Source organism: Mauremys mutica, chromosome 6, assembly GCF_020497125.1.
Source record: "Mauremys mutica isolate MM-2020 ecotype Southern chromosome 6, ASM2049712v1, whole genome shotgun sequence".
Lineage (NCBI taxonomy): Eukaryota > Metazoa > Chordata > Testudines > Geoemydidae > Mauremys > Mauremys mutica.
In genome coordinates, this window is record NC_059077.1 from 1,815,076 (window position 1) to 1,832,814 (window position 17,739).

A 17,739-nucleotide genomic window follows, 5' to 3' on the forward strand; every position below is an offset into this window, starting at 1 on the left:
CTAATGTTCGACTGCCGGCTGTGTTCCTACCCAGTTTTAGAAATTGATGCTGGGTTGCTGAAAGCAGAGGGAGTGACAGATTTAACAATCAGCACCTGGAAACCTTGACTTTATTTTCAAGGCCATCAGGAATGGGCCGCTCAGAAGCATTTTCTCCCCCACTGCCAGGTACAGGATAAGGCAAACGGGTCTGAGCTCCGTCTCCTGTCCATTCTGAGGGGTAAGAGTCGGCTCTCTGGATGGTTGCGTTTTGATTGGTCTCGGTTTACTAGGTTTGAATCTGAAGCAGAAAATGTTAAGTATCTTCTGTATTTAATGAAGTTGCATTTTATAAAATAACGATCACGCCACTGTCTGAAGAAACGAACTCATTGCTATGATTAGCCCCAGTGGTATTTTTGAAGTGGTGGGTGCGGGAGCACAGACAGCTGGGGAGATGGTTGAAATACTCATTAGATGTGTTTGGTTACATGCTCAGTGCTAATATTTAACACTAATCAGCAGCAGAGGATGCTGGAGACTGCACAGTACACCACAGCACTAGGAGCTCTAGAGAGAGATACCGCATAGACAGCGCCAACAGGTTTTGAACACTACTGCTTAGTGACACTCGGGTCACATTTTTCGCCCATAGATTGCAGAGCTCCTTAGGAAAATAGCTAAGCATCATTATCCTTATTTACTGATCTGTAAACTAAGATATGGTACAGAGAAATCAGGTGACCAGCCCAAAGCTCGCTGACTCAGAGGCAGAGCCAAGAAAGGAAACCAGGCCAGTCTCCTGTCCACAGGACCATGCAGCCTCTCATTGCTCTGCTGATCTGTTCCCAAGGCCCTCCGTTCAGACTGGTTATTATATCAGGTTTGAGTGATGCCCTGTAGAATTGTGTTCACCCGAGGGCTGCACTGACAGCGTGCTAGGAGCCCAAGGGCCGTGCCTAACTTTATAGCTTGGATGGGACATGCCCTCATTTTTAATTCCTTGGTGTTGCCCACAGAGGCTACAAGCCCCAGCAACAGGCCAGGCTGCTTGGGACAAGGTTGATTATTGCAATCTGGTACCTGTAGTCACCAGCAACTACAGCTATTAAAGGGCAGGACAGACCAACTGTATAACTGTGATCCTCACTGGCCTCCCTGGATATAGACCAGGGGTCGGCAACCTTTCAGAAGTGCTGTGCCGAGTCTTCATTTATTCACTCTAATTTAAGGTTTCGTATGCCAGTAATACATTTTTAATGTTTTTAGAAGGTCTCGTTCTATAAGTCTATAATATAAAACTAAACTATTGTTGTATGTAAAGTAAATAAGGTTTTTAAAACATTTAAGAAACTGCATTTAAAATTAAATTAAAATGCAGAGGCCCTGGAGCGGTGGCCAGGACCCGGGCAGTGTGAGTGCCACTGAAAATCAGCTTGCGTGCCGCCTTCAGCACACGTGCTATAGGTTACATACCTCTGATATAGACCATGTGATCCAGGCTATCTGCTTTGCCCCATGTTTAATGCAGTAGTTCATGCTGAAACTCATGGGATTCTCCCAAGGTGAGCCTGCACTGAACCAGCTCTGCCCTTTGAGGGACAGATTTATATCAGCTGGATGGGCTTGCTCACCCAGTAAATCAATCCCAGGAAACAAATCACTCAAGTCAGACCCTTTGCAACCTCAACTAAAGAGAAACGGCATCAGTACAGAAAGGAGGACAGAAGAGCTCTGGGGAGGCAAGGACCTAAGTGAGCTCCTTGGTCAGGGAAGGTGTCATTATTGAGTCTGATCTAAAGACACCTGCCCTGCTTTACTAAAGAAGGTGCCCCTAGTAGGAGCTCCAGCTTCTGGCAGGAATTTTGGGTGGCCACTCGGACAGTGCTTGGAAGCCAAGGTTTGATAAGCCAGAGCATTTGCTGTTTAATCATTGATTACAGAGTTAAAATTACAAGGCCCAGCCCAATGTAACCAAACCACGTATCGTAAGCATGCCAGAGAAATGCCCCCAAATCCAACCTAGGTCCCAAGGGCCAACCCTCTGCTAAATATTTTGGCTCTTGACACTGAGCTGAGACATACTGTACAATAAGCTGAAACAATCCCGTCTGTAAGGAGGAGGAACAGCTGAGAGGAGGCCAGGATGCTTTCGGTATGGTCAGAAGGAAGTGTAGAGGGGGCAAAGGATGGAAAGGAATGAGGAAGACTAACGGACAGCAGAAGGATCACCCTGAGGAAGGCGTGAGATGGGGCAAGACATGGAATTTATGACAGAGAATACAAGTGACTTACGCTGGATAGTCGGGCACTTTGCCCTTGAAGGCAGGCAGCTCGCGGACATACTCGTTGTACAGCCATTTCACCTTGAAGTGCAAATTCATATAGTCTGCACTTTTACACAGTCTGTGCTTCTCATGGTCTGTTGAGAAGAAAACAAGCAGTCAGGTATGTTAAATTAGCATTATTGCAGCTGCACTGGTCTCAGCAGGGTTGTGTACAACACATCTGCAATGTGCTAAGGTTTTGGTGTGTGATGTGTACCTATAATGCCATGAAATTTCAGCAATCAGGATTTCTATAGCATTTGGGGGTTCTTTGCAGTTCAGCAGGTTGAGTTTTGGAGTAATTTTGCACAGCTCCATCTAACACTTCAAAAATAGAAGAATTTCTGGTTGTCATGACAATAAGAAGAGAACGGTTTCTTATGGCCTGTCCTCCTCTTCACATTAGATGCTCTGGATTTTGTCGTCCTAAGGAAGAAATAATACGATTCCTAGAGACGGCATGTGTGTTCTCCTAGATTTAAATGATGGTAACAAATATACTATCTTGCAGCCTCCGAGAGGAGGGCAGAGAGAGTTAAGTTCTAGGTCTTCATTTGTTAGTGACGTGCTAGGATGGAGGAGGTGCGGATTTCTACAGGGGCTCTGCTAGGCATTTTCATCACTACAGCCACATGCATCTTTTGCCTCCCAGACTCAGCTGGCTCAGTCTCTGCAGAGCAGAGGTGAAGGACTAGGATGCCACTGCTGGCTCAGAGCATTGAGGCCACTTCATCATCAGGAAAACATAGTTCTTATTGGTGCAGGAAGGAAGCCTCATGATGTAGCATCTCCACCATCCTGCGGTGGCACAGTCAGCGCCACACGTCCCAGGGGCTAAAGGAACTGTTCTCTGCTGCACTGCTTGTAGCCTCATCTGCCCAGGGCTCAATCAGCAACTCCCTCCTCCCAGCAGGACTGGTGCAGAAGGCCCCTGGTCACCGGCTCCCTGGGATTGGGCCATTATGATCATTTTACCCCCACCCTGAATTCTTTATACTGGCTGCCCATAAAGCAGTCAACTGGTTTTAAGGCAGGCTTGCCTGCTTGCCAAGCCTCGAGTGGGAAACAACCTGCCTATACTTTAACTTATCCTTGAGCTTTGTCTTAGGAGTTAAATGTGTTCTAACATCACCTCTTTTTAGAGAGGTTCCATCATTACTACTTACTATCACTAGCAGGTGATAAGAGACTTTCCTACCATCTTGGAAAACTCAACCCCCAGAAACATCCCTATCCCCTTCTGGGATGTTATTAAAGATACTTCTCTATCAGACATGTGCTTTGTTTTAACCACCACTGATTCCAAGAGTACAATCCTCTTTCCAAAATGATCCCGCTGTGTTTGGGATTTGGAAGCCTCGTATTGGTTTTTATTTGAGGTGGGTCCAAACTGCAGCGTTTGGTCTGGATCTGAGCTTTCCCAATGCCACAGCTGGTTTGATGGCCAAACTTTATTCACTCCAACTGAAGTTGTTTTTCTTGGAAGTGAAGAAAAAGAGCAGTGTTATATCTTAGAGCTTGTCTATACGAGGACCTGGCAAGCTGGGATGGGAATCTACCCTGCACTAGCCTGCTGCAGAGTAACTGTCCACGTGCACCAGCTGATGTGCGTTAACAGTTTATAAAAGTGCTTTGAGCTAGTCCTCTTTGAAATGGGACCAGCTGAAAGTGCATTAACAAACGGTCAACACGCGTCACCAGAGTACGAGTGGCCATGTGGACAGTAGTTAGACTGCAGCAGGTAAGTGCGGGGCAGACTCTCACCCCCATGGTCTAATTGCTTATGTAGATATGCCTTAGCTTAATTAAGCTATGATATCCTTAGTGCCTAAGAAGGATAGGAGCCCCCCCTCAGTGTCTGAACTACTGCCCCCTCTCAGTAAAGTGCAGAAGTAAAGACATACATAGGGGTTTAGCAGTCAGACTGGAGATGGAAATAGACATAAGTATGCACTCTGTGCTTCTAGTGAGAGGAAGAAAATCAGTGGACAATTAGCACTTTGTTCATTTTGATGTGGAGCACTACAGGGGTTGCCATCGTCCTACTTGACAGAGCAGAGAGTCATTCCTGCGTAGGAGCAGCTGCCAGCTTATAACACAACTGGATGCATTTGAGATGAAGTGGCTTGAGCTGTAAGTTTTTCTCCACAGATGACAAAGAGACCATACAACTTTCTAAATGACAAGCCCTGTCAAAGGAGAGGTCAGTAGTGCTTGAGATGTGAGATGTGTTACCTCCTCTATGAAGGATGGATATGTAGCTATGGGAAAAGCACAGGCCATGAGACAGGCTGATCACAACGAAAATCTGATACAGTTTTAGTCAGAAGTTTGGGGAGAGGCCTAGGCATCACTTTGTCTTTGCGCAACACACAGCATAAGGTGTTGGCCATCAGGACTTACAGCTCTGAGACACTCCTGGCCAATAAAATGAGACCTTCAGCACAGGAACATTGGAGATCAGACCGGTTGTCCATCTACCTGAGTCTTCTATCTCCAGCTGTTTCTGAGGAAGGTGCCAGGAAAGCCTGCACAAAGCAGGCATGGCACAAGTTATATCTGCTGATTTTCTGTCAGAAAAGTGTCTGAGTCCACACCATGTGGAACTGCTACTCCTGGGGGAATTCTGCACCACTGCACATGTGCAGAAATCATGTCCCCTGCAGATTTCTTTGCTTCCCTGCAGCAAAATGACTTTCTGACATGGAAGCTGCAAGAGCAGTCACGCACCACTCCCTACCTGTGCAGGTACATTGTTTCAGGCACCCAGAGCAGCCGGCGGAGAGGTGAATCACCACAGGGCGGGGGACACCCCAGCCAGTGGCTCCTAGCCTGAGCTGGGATCAGCTGCTAGCCTTGGCTAGGCTGGAGGCAGGAAAGGACAGGACTTCCTCTTCCCCTGGAAGGAGTGGCTGGGGCTGTGTCAGAATCACCCACAGAAACCTCCCCAAGCTCCAGGAAGCTCAGCATCCTTCTCTGCTTCCTTCCCCCATCACTCCTCAGCTGCAGGGGCAGGGGTCACTGTGCAGGGAGCTGCTCCCCCATTTGCCCAACCCCCACACATCCAGACCGCCCATACTCAGACACCCCCACCAAGCCTCACTCCATACACCCAGAACCACTCCAGACCAGAACCCCACCAAACCTCAACCCCTGCATCTGGAGCCTCCTGCACCCAGACCCCCTGCCTCCAGACACCCACCCCTGTACCCAGACCACCCCCCACTGAGCTCCCTGCATGCAACCCCCCCGATGAGACCCACCCCTCTGCACCATCCTGAGCCCCCACATCCAGACTCCCACACCACTGACACCAATCAGCTGCACCCAGTCCCCCACCACACCAAGCCCCCCTCCCCCAGCACTCAGCCCCCCCCCGAGACCTCCCACATCCAGACCCCTTTGCTGAGCCCCAACCACTTTCACCTGGAGACCCCTACAGAGTTCCATTGCCCCTGCACCAGATCCCCCACACACCTAGGACCACCACCCCCTACCCCGAGCTGCCTGCACCCAGGTTGTCCCAAACAGAATCCGCTCACCCACACCTGGATCCCCCTACAATGAGCCCCTCCACACTTGGACCTTGCCTGCCTGAGCCTGCCTGCCTCACACCTGGTGCACCTGGCACAGAGGGGCAGGGCCCCAGGACGTTTCTGGGGCAGGCCCAGGTCTTGTGCTGCATCAGGGTTAGGTGTAGCCTCACCACTGAGTCCATGTCCTTGGGGTTGGGGTGGAGAGGCTGCACAGTGACCTCTAACCTCTGTGCAGCCAGTGGCCTGTGCTCCCCACCGCCAAACTGGAACCTCTGCATTTATTTATTGACAAATAAAAGTTGCAGAATTTTAAAATATTGTGCGCAACATTTTTAATGTTTTGGTGCAGAATCCCCTCAGGAGTAACTAACTGCTGATCCTGAGGTTCCAGTAGAGGCAGACAAAGGACTCCCAAGGGCCTTTGCTTTTCTGTTGGAGAAGAGTGCCCAAGGAGCAGGACCCCTCACCGGCACCTCAGAAGAGCTGCTGACTCAGGAAGTGGAGGCCCAAAGGGACCAACACCAAAGTACTCAGCACCCAGTAAAACTTGAATGGGGCTTGAACTCTGAAGCAGTCTGGCCAAAAAAATCTCACCAAGATGGTGCTGCAGAAAAATGACATGGCACCCACCATCTTGGAACTGAGAAAACAACAGCACCCACCTCAGATCCAGCAGGGACCAGAGATCCTTGGATCCAAGTATAGCATCAATCAGCCCCCAAAACAGGCCTCCCCAGAGCTGGGGACTTGTCCTCAGTACAGAAGTGATGGCAGCTCTGGGGAGAATATTGGCAATGCTAGACAGGTCTGAGTAATGTGACATCTCCTCCAGCAGATCCTTCAGAGGGGTTATGGGGGTCTGCCAAACAGTTCCAAGGGGCACCCCCGTGAATAGGACTGACCTGACCATGCCAAATCAGAGAAGGCCTTGTCCTCCTTAACAGCCCTAGGATCTGGGGATGCCAGCTGCTCCAGGATACATCTGACTCTGTCTTGGAGCCTCTTATCTCCCCAGTGCAATCTACTGGAGCCACTGGAACCAGAACAGGTGCCTTCCAAGGTTGCACTGGAAGAATATGGATCCTGAGCCATAAGAAGCCATTTTGCCATTTCCTTACTGGGCACTTTTACAAGTAGCATGGGATGTCACATCTTGGCTCAGACTCCTTCCTTAAAGCATTAAGGGCACTCATCATACTCAACCAAAACAGGGAGCGCAGCAGGGCAAGAGGAACCCCTCCTAAACCTGGTGCTCTCGATGGGTACAATGTTTCAGGCAAGGCCCGTGGTGATCCCAGAGCAGTAGAAATTTGACAAAAACAGCTAAACACACATTTTAAGTGAAGGTGACTTACTGTGACTGTATCAGCGGGGTAGCCATGTTAGTCTGGATCTGTAAAAGCAGCCAAGAGTCCTGTGGCACCTTATAGACTAACAGACGTATTGGAGCATGAGCTTTCGTGGGTGAATACCCACTTTGTTGGATGCATGTAGAAGTGGGTATTCACCCATGAAAGCTCAGGCTCCAATACGTCTGTTAGTCTATAAGGTGCCACAGGACTCTTTGCTGCTTTTACTGTGACTGGAGGTTCTTTGAGATGTGCGGCCCCTGTCTGTATTCCACATGTCGGTACGCATGTACATCATGCACTTGAGTCTGGAGATTTTAGCAAGCAGTGTCCGTTGGCCTGCATGTGCGCAGTAAATCTCCTCGTGCTCCTGAGTGAGGGTATAAGAAGCAGTGCGGGTCGACACCCTCTCAGTTCCTCTTCTAAATGCGAATCTAATCAGATCCACAGCAGAGGGGATGGAGGGCAGGTAGCAGAATACAGACAGGGTCCACACATCTCAAAGAAGTAGTGGAGGTTACTTACTGTAACTGGAGGTTCTTTAAGTGCTGGTCCCTATGTATATTCTACACATGGGGATTGACAAACAGTTATCAGATCGGAGCTGGGGGCGAGGAAGTCAGCAACAAAGATGCATGCAGTACTGCAGATCCAAACATGCTTACGGAGCTCCAGGTGGTTGCTCTGCAGATGTCCTGAATCAGGACCTCTTGCAGGGATGCTACTGTGGCAGCCTGCACTCTCACAGAATGGGTCATTATACTGCCAGGAAACAGAATCTAGTCTGTAGTTTTTGATAATGCAGCCAGAAACCCACTTAGAAATCCCATGCGAGGATACAGCCTGAACGCGGGAGCTCTGTCGTCATGACAGCGTCTTGGAGACTTTCTGATGGGCTTGGTTCTCTGCAGGTAAAGGCCAGTGCACGACTGATGTCGAGGGAGTGAAATCTCTTCTCTTCAGGAGAAGCATGGGGTTTCAGAAGGACAAGGGGATACACTGGTTGAGGTGGAATTCAGAGATGACCTTGGGAAGAAATTGAGGGTGACGGTGAAGGAATACTTTGTCCTCGTAAAATACTCTAAATGGGAGGGGGGAGATCACCATGAAGGCTCTCAGTTTGCTGACCTTCCTGACTGAAGTGATGCCCACTAGAAATGCCCCCTTCATGGACAGGTGGGACACTGAATGTGATATTAAGGATTCAAACCGAGGTCTAGTGAGCTTTGACAACACAAGGTTCAGATCCCATAGTGGTGTGGGTTTAGTGACTGGCAGAAAGGCCTGGATGAGGCTTAGAAACTGAGGGCTCCACTTCTAAGCATGTTCTTGTAGGGGTGCTGCTCGTTTGGTGAGGCCGATGTTCCAGGGGGGTCTCCCTGGCCTGAATCCAAGAGGGCTTCATAGCCTTCTCCAGTAAGTGTTTTCTAAGGTGAAGCTCATGATCTTCACAGAAACGGCCAACAAATGCTGCACTTCGCTGAAACGTCACCCCCTGCCCAGACAGTAGAGGCAGTGTTGGTGCGTTGCTGACGGAGAAGGATCTAGGGCAGGAGATGAAGTTTGGGAAGCTCAGGAATCTGGCATAGTCCTTGATTGTGGGGAGGGAGCCCCTGGTTTGAGTAAACAATCTACACTAACTACACTAAAATTAACAAAGAATAACTAATTACAATCTTATTTACAGGTTTTCTGAAAGGCTGAAGCAAGAGAGGACATTGGATTCTGACTCAGACCATGTGGCATTAGAAGGAACTGAGAGAGCATCGACCCGCACTGCTGTTTATACCCTCGCTCGGGAGCACAGGGAGATCTACTGTGCATGTGCAGGCCAACTGACACCGCTCGTTACAATCTCTAGACTCAGGCACATGGTACGCACTGGAACCCAGGTGTGGAATACACACAGGCACCAACACTCGAAAAAGAACTAACACAAGTCTAAAATTTTCCTAACTACACTATTTACGGACTATTTTATCCTAAATTACAAAGCAGACGAATGAAGGGGAACGCTGGCGTGACCGGGCTGGCGTGCTGGGAGAGGGGAACGCAGGGGTGAGTGGGCTGGCGTGCTGGGAGAGGGGAACGCAGGGGTGAGTGGGCTGGCGTGCTGGGAGAGGGGAACGCAGGGGTGAGTGGGCTGGCGTGCTGGGAGAGGGGAACGCAGGGGTGAGTGGGCTGGCGTGCTGGGAGAGGGGAACGCAGGCGTGACCGGGCTGGCGTGCTGGGAGAGGGGAACGCAGGGGTGAGTGGGCTGGCGTGCTGGGAGAGGGGAACGCAGGGGTGACCGGGCTGGCGTGCTGGGAGAGGGGAACGCAGGGGTGACCGGGCTGGCGTGCTGGGAGAGGGGAACGCAGGGGTGAGTGGGCTGGCGTGCTGGGAGAGGGGAACTCAGGCGTGACCGGGCTGGCGTGCTGGGAGAGGGGAACGCAGGGGTGACTGGGCTGGCGTGCTGGGAGAGGGGAACGCAGGCGTGACTGGGCTGGCGTGCTGGGAGAGGGGAACGCAGGCGTGACTGGGCTGGCGTGCTGGGAGAGGGGAACGCAGGCGTGACTGGGCTGGCGTGCTGGGAGAGGGGAACGCTGGCGTGACTAGGTTGGCGTGCTGGGAGAGGGGAACGCAGGGGTGACTAGGTTGGCGTGCTGGGAGAGGGGAACGCTGGGTTTACTGGTTGGCGTGCTGGGAGAGGGGAACGCGGGCGTGACTGGGCTGGCGTGCTGGGAGAGGGGAACGCAGGGGTGACTGGGCTGGCGTGCTGGGAGAGGGGAACGCAGGGGTGACTGGGCTGGCGTGCTGGGAGAGGGGAACGCAGGGGTGAGTGGGCTGGCGTGCTGGGAGAGGGGAACGCAGGGGTGACTGGGCTGGCGTGCTGGGAGAGGGGAACGCAGGCGTGACTGGGCTGGCGTGCTGGGAGAGGGGAACGCAGGCGTGACTGGGTTGGCGTGCTGGGAGAGGGGAACGCAGGGGTGACTGGGCTGGCGTGCTGGGAGAGGGGAACGCAGGGGTGACTGGGCTGGCGTGCTGGGAGAGGGGAACGCAGGCGTGACTGGGTTGGCGTGCTGGGAGAGGGGAACGCAGGGGTGACTAGGTTGGCGTGCTGGGAGAGGGGAACGCAGGGGTGACTGGTTGGCGTGCTGGGAGAGGGGAACGCAGGCGTGACCGGGCTGGCGTGCTGGGAGAGGGGAACGCAGGCGTGACTGGGCTGGCGTGCTGGGAGAGGGGAACGCAGGCGTGACTGGGCTGGCGTGCTGGGAGAGGGGAACGCAGGCGTGACTGGGCTGGCGTGCTGGGAGAGGGGAACGCAGGGGTGACTGGGCTGGCGTGCTGGGAGAGGGGAACGCAGGGGTGACTGGTTGGCGTGCTGGGAGAGGGGAACGCAGGGGTGACTGGGCTGGCGTGCTGGGAGAGGGGAACGCAGGCGTGACTGGGCTGGCGTGCTGGGACAGGGGAACGCAGGGGTGACTGGGTTGGCGTGCTGGGAGAGGGGAACGCAGGCGTGACTAGGTTGGCGTGCTGGGAGAGGGGAACGCAGGCGTGACTGGGCTGGCGTGCTGGGAGAGGGGAACGCAGGGGTGACTGGGCTGGCGTGCTGGGAGAGGGGAACGCAGGCGTGACTGGGCTGGCGTGCTGGGAGAGGGGAACGCAGGCGTGAGTGGGCTGGCGTGCTGGGAGAGGGGAACGCAGGGGTGAGTGGGCTGGCGTGCTGGGAGAGGGGAACGCAGGGGTGAGTGGGCTGGCGTGCTGGGAGAGGGGAACGCAGGCGTGACTGGGCTGGCGTGCTGGGAGAGGGGAACGCAGGGGTGACTGGGCTGGCGTGCTGGGAGAGGGGAACGCAGGGGTGACTGGGCTGGCGTGCTGGGAGAGGGGAACGCAGGCGTGACTGGGCTGGCGTGCTGGGAGAGGGGAACGCAGGGGTGAGTGGGCTGGCGTGCTGGGAGAGGGGAACGCAGGCGTGACTGGGCTGGCGTGCTGGGAGAGGGGAACGCAGGGGTGACTGGGCTGGCGTGCTGGGAGAGGGGAACGCAGGGGTGACTGGGCTGGCGTGCTGGGAGAGGGGAATGCAGGGGTGACTGGTTGGCGTGCTGGGAGAGGGGAACGCAGGCGTGACTGGGTTGGTGTGCTGGGAGAGGGGAACGCAGGGGTGACTGGGCTGGCGTGCTGGCAGAGGGGAACGCAGGCATGACTGGGCTGGCGTGCTGGGAGAGGGGAATGCAGGGGTGACTAGAAGGGCTGGAGTGTTTATGCACAAACTCTGGAACATTGGGAATTCTACAACTATCCCTTGCTCCCAGCTACTGCGACTTATATGGGAGGGCTCTCTGGAGGCAGAATCAGGAAGGATAAAGCCAAATCTATTTGCCCAAAATAAACCAGACAAAAGAATGCACTAAAGGCAGAGAAACTAAAATTAACAGAGTCTTTTCCAAAAATATTTTTGTTCTGTCTAGGATAAAATGCTATTAAAATGCAGAGCAGGAAGATGCATAACATCAGCAGAAGCATAATCCTGGGGACTGACCTCTAACACAATCTGCTGCAAAAGGGGGAGAGGGTGACACTGACTTAGCAAAACTAAAGGAACTAAAAAATAAAAATAAAATGAAAACTCTTACCACCATAAAAGAGGACTTTGCGAATGCGAAATACAGGTGGGGCTTGTGACAGAGGAGAGACAAAAGTGAACCACAGGAACAAACATGATCCGATGAAACCAAAAACCCCTTGCCCCTTAGCGCTACCTCAATCATGGCCAGCTGCTCTCCCCTTCCAGAGACTGGCTACAGGTTTTGGTCACCTCCACCCGTTTTGATAAAGGGAAGGATTTCAGAAGTTACTGATGATGATAGGAGATAGTCCACAGCACAGAGTATACCTGCAGCATGACCATGATTTCCTTTTTCAAACAGAAATGTGCCTTGTACCTTTTATTTAAAGTAACCTGTGTTCCAGCCCATTAGCATATACCCTTTGCTTCTTCTGAAACATATTAAGTAGGAAGAATGTAGGAGTTGGAGATCTTAGTGGATTTGTGTGCTGTAGCCAACCGGACATGAAAGAGCTTAGCAGCAGGACTAATGGAAAGGTGTACGGATATTTTCTGTCAACTGCCGTGTTTCATCCTCAGCAAACCACAAGAACAGAGAAGTGTTCTACAACTGTCTCTTATTTCCCCTGCAGATATCACAATGTAGATGTTACAGCTGGAAACGAGCTCTTCGGGTCATCCAGTCCACCAGGGGGGCTCACGTGGGATTTGCTTCTTTGCAGCATGTTCTCCGGTGCTTTGTCCAGTTCCATTCTTGACACAGTCTAATACATCTCACCATTTGCTTTTTTCTTGATATATAACCTACACTTTTAGTTAATTTCATTCCATTATATCAAAAGATAAAAATCTTCGAGACCCTGAACCATATCCTCCTCTCTCTGGTGTTTCCACTACTCAAATGCTTGTGCACAGTTATTGAATCTCTTCCCCCTTAGCAGTAGTTTGACCACACTAAACATATTTAATTCTTTCAAATCTGTCAGCCCCTTCATCCTCTGTTCTTATCCAAGTTCCCTCCAACTTACCAACATCTTTCTAGCACTGAGGTGGCCCAGAACTGAACAAGCACCATACCTCATGGCTGGCAGCTTCTCTATTACTGTCACATTCAATTGCCTTACTGGTAAAAAAAAACAGAGCTGCATTCCCCTTTCCTTGGAGTCTCTAGTCTCTGGATCATGAAGCTGCCCTCTATGTAACTGAGGAACCTCTAATGATCCATGTTTAGCTGTAATTGTTTGCCACAGGTCAGCTGTTAAGGAGGTTAATCGTGCAACCAGCCAACTCTCATCACTCAAAACTGCCACCTTGTATTACACCCACCAACATGTTTTTCTGTGTGAAACCAAATCATGTTGTTTTTCAGTCAAGTCAACATCTCCCACAGTCTATGAAACAGCCATGGAGCGAATGCTGCTAAAGAGCTTTGTCAGTGATATTTCTCCCAGGTCAGTAAAATAGGAAGTGCCTAGCTTGCTGTGGGTTTCCTGAATTCTGGCTTCCTTTATGTCAGTATGACATACACACTATGCTACCATTTACTTGTACACCATGTGTTTCTGGAAGGCTGTACAGACACACCTAGAAGAGAGACCTTCCTGAGAAGATTGTGCTGAAAGCTAGCATCTTTCCAAACCCCAGAGCACTTACACTGCCAGCAAATTTACTTCTTGACTGACCATCATTTCACCCTTGAGTTCGCTGCCCACATGAACTATTGTTTCTCAACAATGCTCTGGACAACGAGAGAGAGACCAGTCATTTCACCTTTGTCAGGTTAGCTTTTTTGTTCACTTGTGCTGTTTTGAGGACATAATGAGTTCATAGTGTCTCTCTAAAAATGAAAGAGCTCATGTCCCTTACCTACAGGTCCACTAGCCGCCATGACTGACAAGTCTTATGGGCTTGAAATCCCAAGGACTATACTCAACCTGGTATTTCCTAGATCTTAAGTCACTAGAAACAGGTATGTGCTCTTCAGAATAATTCAGATTGTATAGTGGAAAGCAGAAGAAAAAAATGCTAATGGTATTTAAATAAGCCTGGGATTTCTAAAGCTATGCATCTACCAGAGGCATTCTATTTCCTCCTACCAAAAGATCCTGTTCACTAACAGTGTAAAGAGCTCCTGGATACGTTCCTTTTACACTCGATATTTACCACTCTCATTTTCCCCACACTCTGTTCTGTGTGCACAAGATTTTTCATTTTCATTTCAAGTTGAATTCACTCTTTACTGATCCTGAGTAGGTTCCCTCCCCTAGACAACGAGTGAAGAGTGTAAGAAAAGGATAATTCTCACCCCACATCCGTGTCCCCATTACATTGTTATAATGTGTCACAGTTCTTTGTAAATCTCTCCATAGATCTACCTTCGTGTGCCTCATAGCACCCCTCAGCAGTGTACACGTGATTTTTATTGCAGCCTGGGGTGTGGAAGGAAGGTCCCAGATTCAGCTCCTCAGACTCACCAGTAAAGCCGCCTGTAGACGGTATTACTTACCTGGATTTTACTGGACTCATCATTTCAGCTCACAGCAGGCACTGTCTGGAGAGTGAGATTTCTGGCCTCATTCTCAGACACGGGGCTCTGATGCCCATCCTGTGTCCACATTAGTTTTTAATTTGCTATTTTAGAATCCCCATTACTCAGGCATCTAGGCACTGCAGCTTCTTAAAATCAACCTAATTAATGCATTCTATTTTAATTATTTCCCCTTAAACTTGCCTACCTCCTTACACTTCAAGGGCTTAACTGCAGCAACCTTTCACCAGAGCATCCCTTACTCTTCTTTGTGTCCTACAACATATTTCTATGCCTTACCCTATGAGTCAAGGAACGATGCTCTAGTAGCCCAGGATTTGGAAGACCTGCTCTGCCATGGGCTGCATGTGACACCTTGGAGAAGCCACTTTATGTCCCTGTGCCTCAGTTCTCCATCCATAAAGAAGAGATAAAAAGAACGTCCCTGTTTCACAGGGATGTGATGAGGAGAACTGTCAAAGGCTGTGCAGCACTTCGATTCTACCGTAATGGGGACCACATAACGTACCTATGATAGACAGATATCCAGGCCAAACCCTGGCTCTGGTTCACTGACAAAGGAAAATGAATGCCACAGGTGAGACTCCAAGAAAGAACGCTCTGCTGTTGCTTCTAGAAAGCTTCATTGTAGGAAGCAGCAGCAGGAACATCCCTTGATTATCAAGATGGTAGGTGGGACAGAGAGAGTTCCAAGTAGTCACGTCCCAAACTATTTCTCCACTGAAACCATCACTTGGCATTACAGCTGGCAGCAAAGGTAAAGCCAGTCCTGAGCAACGGGGATCCAGGGGCATCATGGCACCCTGTATCACTTAGGACACAGGAGGCAGCAGCACTGGGCAGGAGCTGGAGCTTCTAGGTGCTCTTAGAAAGCAGCAGAAAGTAAAGTTCTTCCTCAGTGGATCTCATCTATTTTAGCTGCTTCATGGGCCCTGACTGGGGGATTCCACCTAGAATTATTTGGCATGTACGACATTGCTACCAACCAACATTTTAAGTTAGTTGGCAAAAAAAAGTCTCTTGAACAGCTGTCTCCAGCTCCCACAGCATCCATTAATTTGCTGAACCCTTGTGGTAGATCAGGTTCAGGTAGCGTAAGAGTTTAATATGCTAAAGCTCTGTAGACTGTATCAAGGATGCTTTTGGTAGGGGAGGAAAATCTCTATCTACTCACAACTATAAACACTACCGAAGGGCAGGAACTTACCACTTGGTGAGTTGAGTAAGCTCATTTTATCCAGAACTTAGGAACAGACACACAAGGAAAAACATCATGACAACAGTTAGGAGCATGTATTGTACTTTGGAAGGAGACACACACAAATCTGTCTTCCACAGAATACATAGCTGGGCCCTCCTGCTCCTGCTCTATCACAGTGAATGTGCACTGCCCTGGGACAGACTGATTACATCAAGAGGACTGAATGAGGATAACAGCAGATACTGACAATGCTCGGGAGTTCAAAATCCAGTGATTGAGACTGATAAAATCTGCTCTTCACTCTTCACACAAGTTCATCTTTAATTTAAATTTGCATTTTTCATTGAAAGCTATAAGCTAATTTGAACATTTGAGTTTAAAATAAAGGCAACAAGAACTATAATAACTGAATTTAGTTTAAAGCCAGTTTTGATTACACTTGTTGTAGGCTTGTAGAAGGCAAATTGAAGAGCATTCAGAGTAACACTTACTTACAAAACCAGAATCTCCACAAGGCAGGATCTTTCAAAGCCACATTCAGAAGAGGGCTAATGCATGTTACAAGTTTTCAGGTCTACTGCACCATACGCAATGGACAAGGTACAATTATACAGAACTACCCCCCGTTGTTCGTCAGCCTTCCTTTAGCGCCTCACTATAAAATCCTTCTCAGCCCACTAACTTCTCCTGTACCAACCACAGGCCACACTGAAGACCACCCTATATAAGGGGTGCTCTCCATGTGTGTACCCCTTACAGTTATTTTTTCTGCATCAGTGCGCTAGGCGGTGTACAAGACACAGCTGCAAACCAGTTCTCACCTGGAGAAACTTACAACTGAGAAGATATTGAGACAGGTTCCAGGATGCGTTGTGATAACTGGACCAGCAAATTTACTCTAATCGTCAAATCATCAAAAGTATATGACAGTTCATAATATGTCACAATAACCTGTAATAGCAAATACCGCTGGAAAACGGTACGGGGAGAGAGACAAAACGAAGTCTAAACAACCGGGACTAGCTATATGGTTCAATGAGTATGTTAAAATCGAGCTTCACGAAAACAGAAGATGTGGAACCGGAAATCAATAAACCAAAACTGGTATGTCAGCTACAAGGTCTAATTCGTGGACAAAATGATGAGGGGATGGGCCATTCCACACATCATTTCCTTTGTGGGTCTTTAAAGAAAGAGACTTGGGGGTGAGGCAGAAGAACAGACAGAGGCTACAGGTGCAAGCTTCATTATCATGGCTGCCACTCCCACTGCTTCCTACGACCCCAGGCCTTTATCACTCTCATCTTGACTTGACCCAAGCTAATGACAGAGGGACCCAGACAACATCACCACCAGCACCAGCAGAATCCCAACCACCACCAGCAGGAAACAGGATTGAACTTGAACAGCAGCAGCTCCAGCCCGTCTTAACAAACTTCTTCTCTTTTCCCCAAAGAGAGAGTTATCACCATCTTTGATATCATCTAAAGAGAGAGTCATGCAAGGGTTTTTTCCTTCTAAAACTCCCCCAGTTAAAGGGAAAGGGAGCAACAGATGCTGTGAAAATGCAAGCCTTACTTAACACTATACTTTTTAAGAGCAGATTAGACAAACACCTGTCAGGAATGGTTTAGATAATACTTAGTCCTGCTATAAGTGCAGGGGACTGGACTAGAGACCTCATGAGGTCCCTTCCAGTTCTATGATTCTACACATTTCAAACGATTTAACTGTTTTTCCTTCTTTTCTTTATCTTTAATAAAAAGCTAAGAGGATGTTTAATGGTGTGTCTGCCATGGCACCCAGCAGGCTGAGGTCTCTGTATGCCAAGCCCCAGACCTTGCTTAACACTGTTTAATGTTGGACAGTGACTGGGTTATGTTAACACTTTCGGCCCTTTCTTCCATCTAAGTTAAAACAACAGAGGCACTCGCAAAACCCAGAGGGCGTGCGAGCCTAGGCTGTTTACTAATATTATTATTTCATCCTCTTCTCCTCCAATGTATTATTGTGGTTGAGGAGGCATTACTGCGTTCATGTTGTGGGCCTTGCAGAAGAAGTGGGCCTTTAGGTAGGATTTGTACCAGAAGCGACTGGGAGGGCATTCCACCTGCGAGTATCAAGAGGGAGTGGGCAACTGGCAGAGTGAAAGGACTGAAGAGGGACAAAGTATTCAGAGAAGAACCAGGAGGCAGAGTTATGCATGGCACTGACAATCCAATGGAGAGATTCAGTCAGATCAACAGGCAG

The 17,739-nt window shown here is 49.7% G+C and overlaps 1 protein-coding gene across 6 annotated transcripts in view; it reads right to left on the reverse strand.

Annotated features, from left to right (window-relative positions):
- UNC13B (unc-13 homolog B) overlaps positions 1–17,739 on the reverse strand; it is a 359,613-nt gene that overhangs the window by 54,183 nt on the left and 287,691 nt on the right. For all 6 annotated transcript variants that reach the window (XM_045020551.1, XM_045020545.1, XM_045020550.1 and 3 more), the window contains one exon: positions 2,275–2,401. In XM_045020551.1, the coding sequence (XP_044876486.1) occupies positions 2,275–2,401 (127 nt within the window). The remainder of the gene's footprint in view (positions 1–2,274; positions 2,402–17,739) is intronic.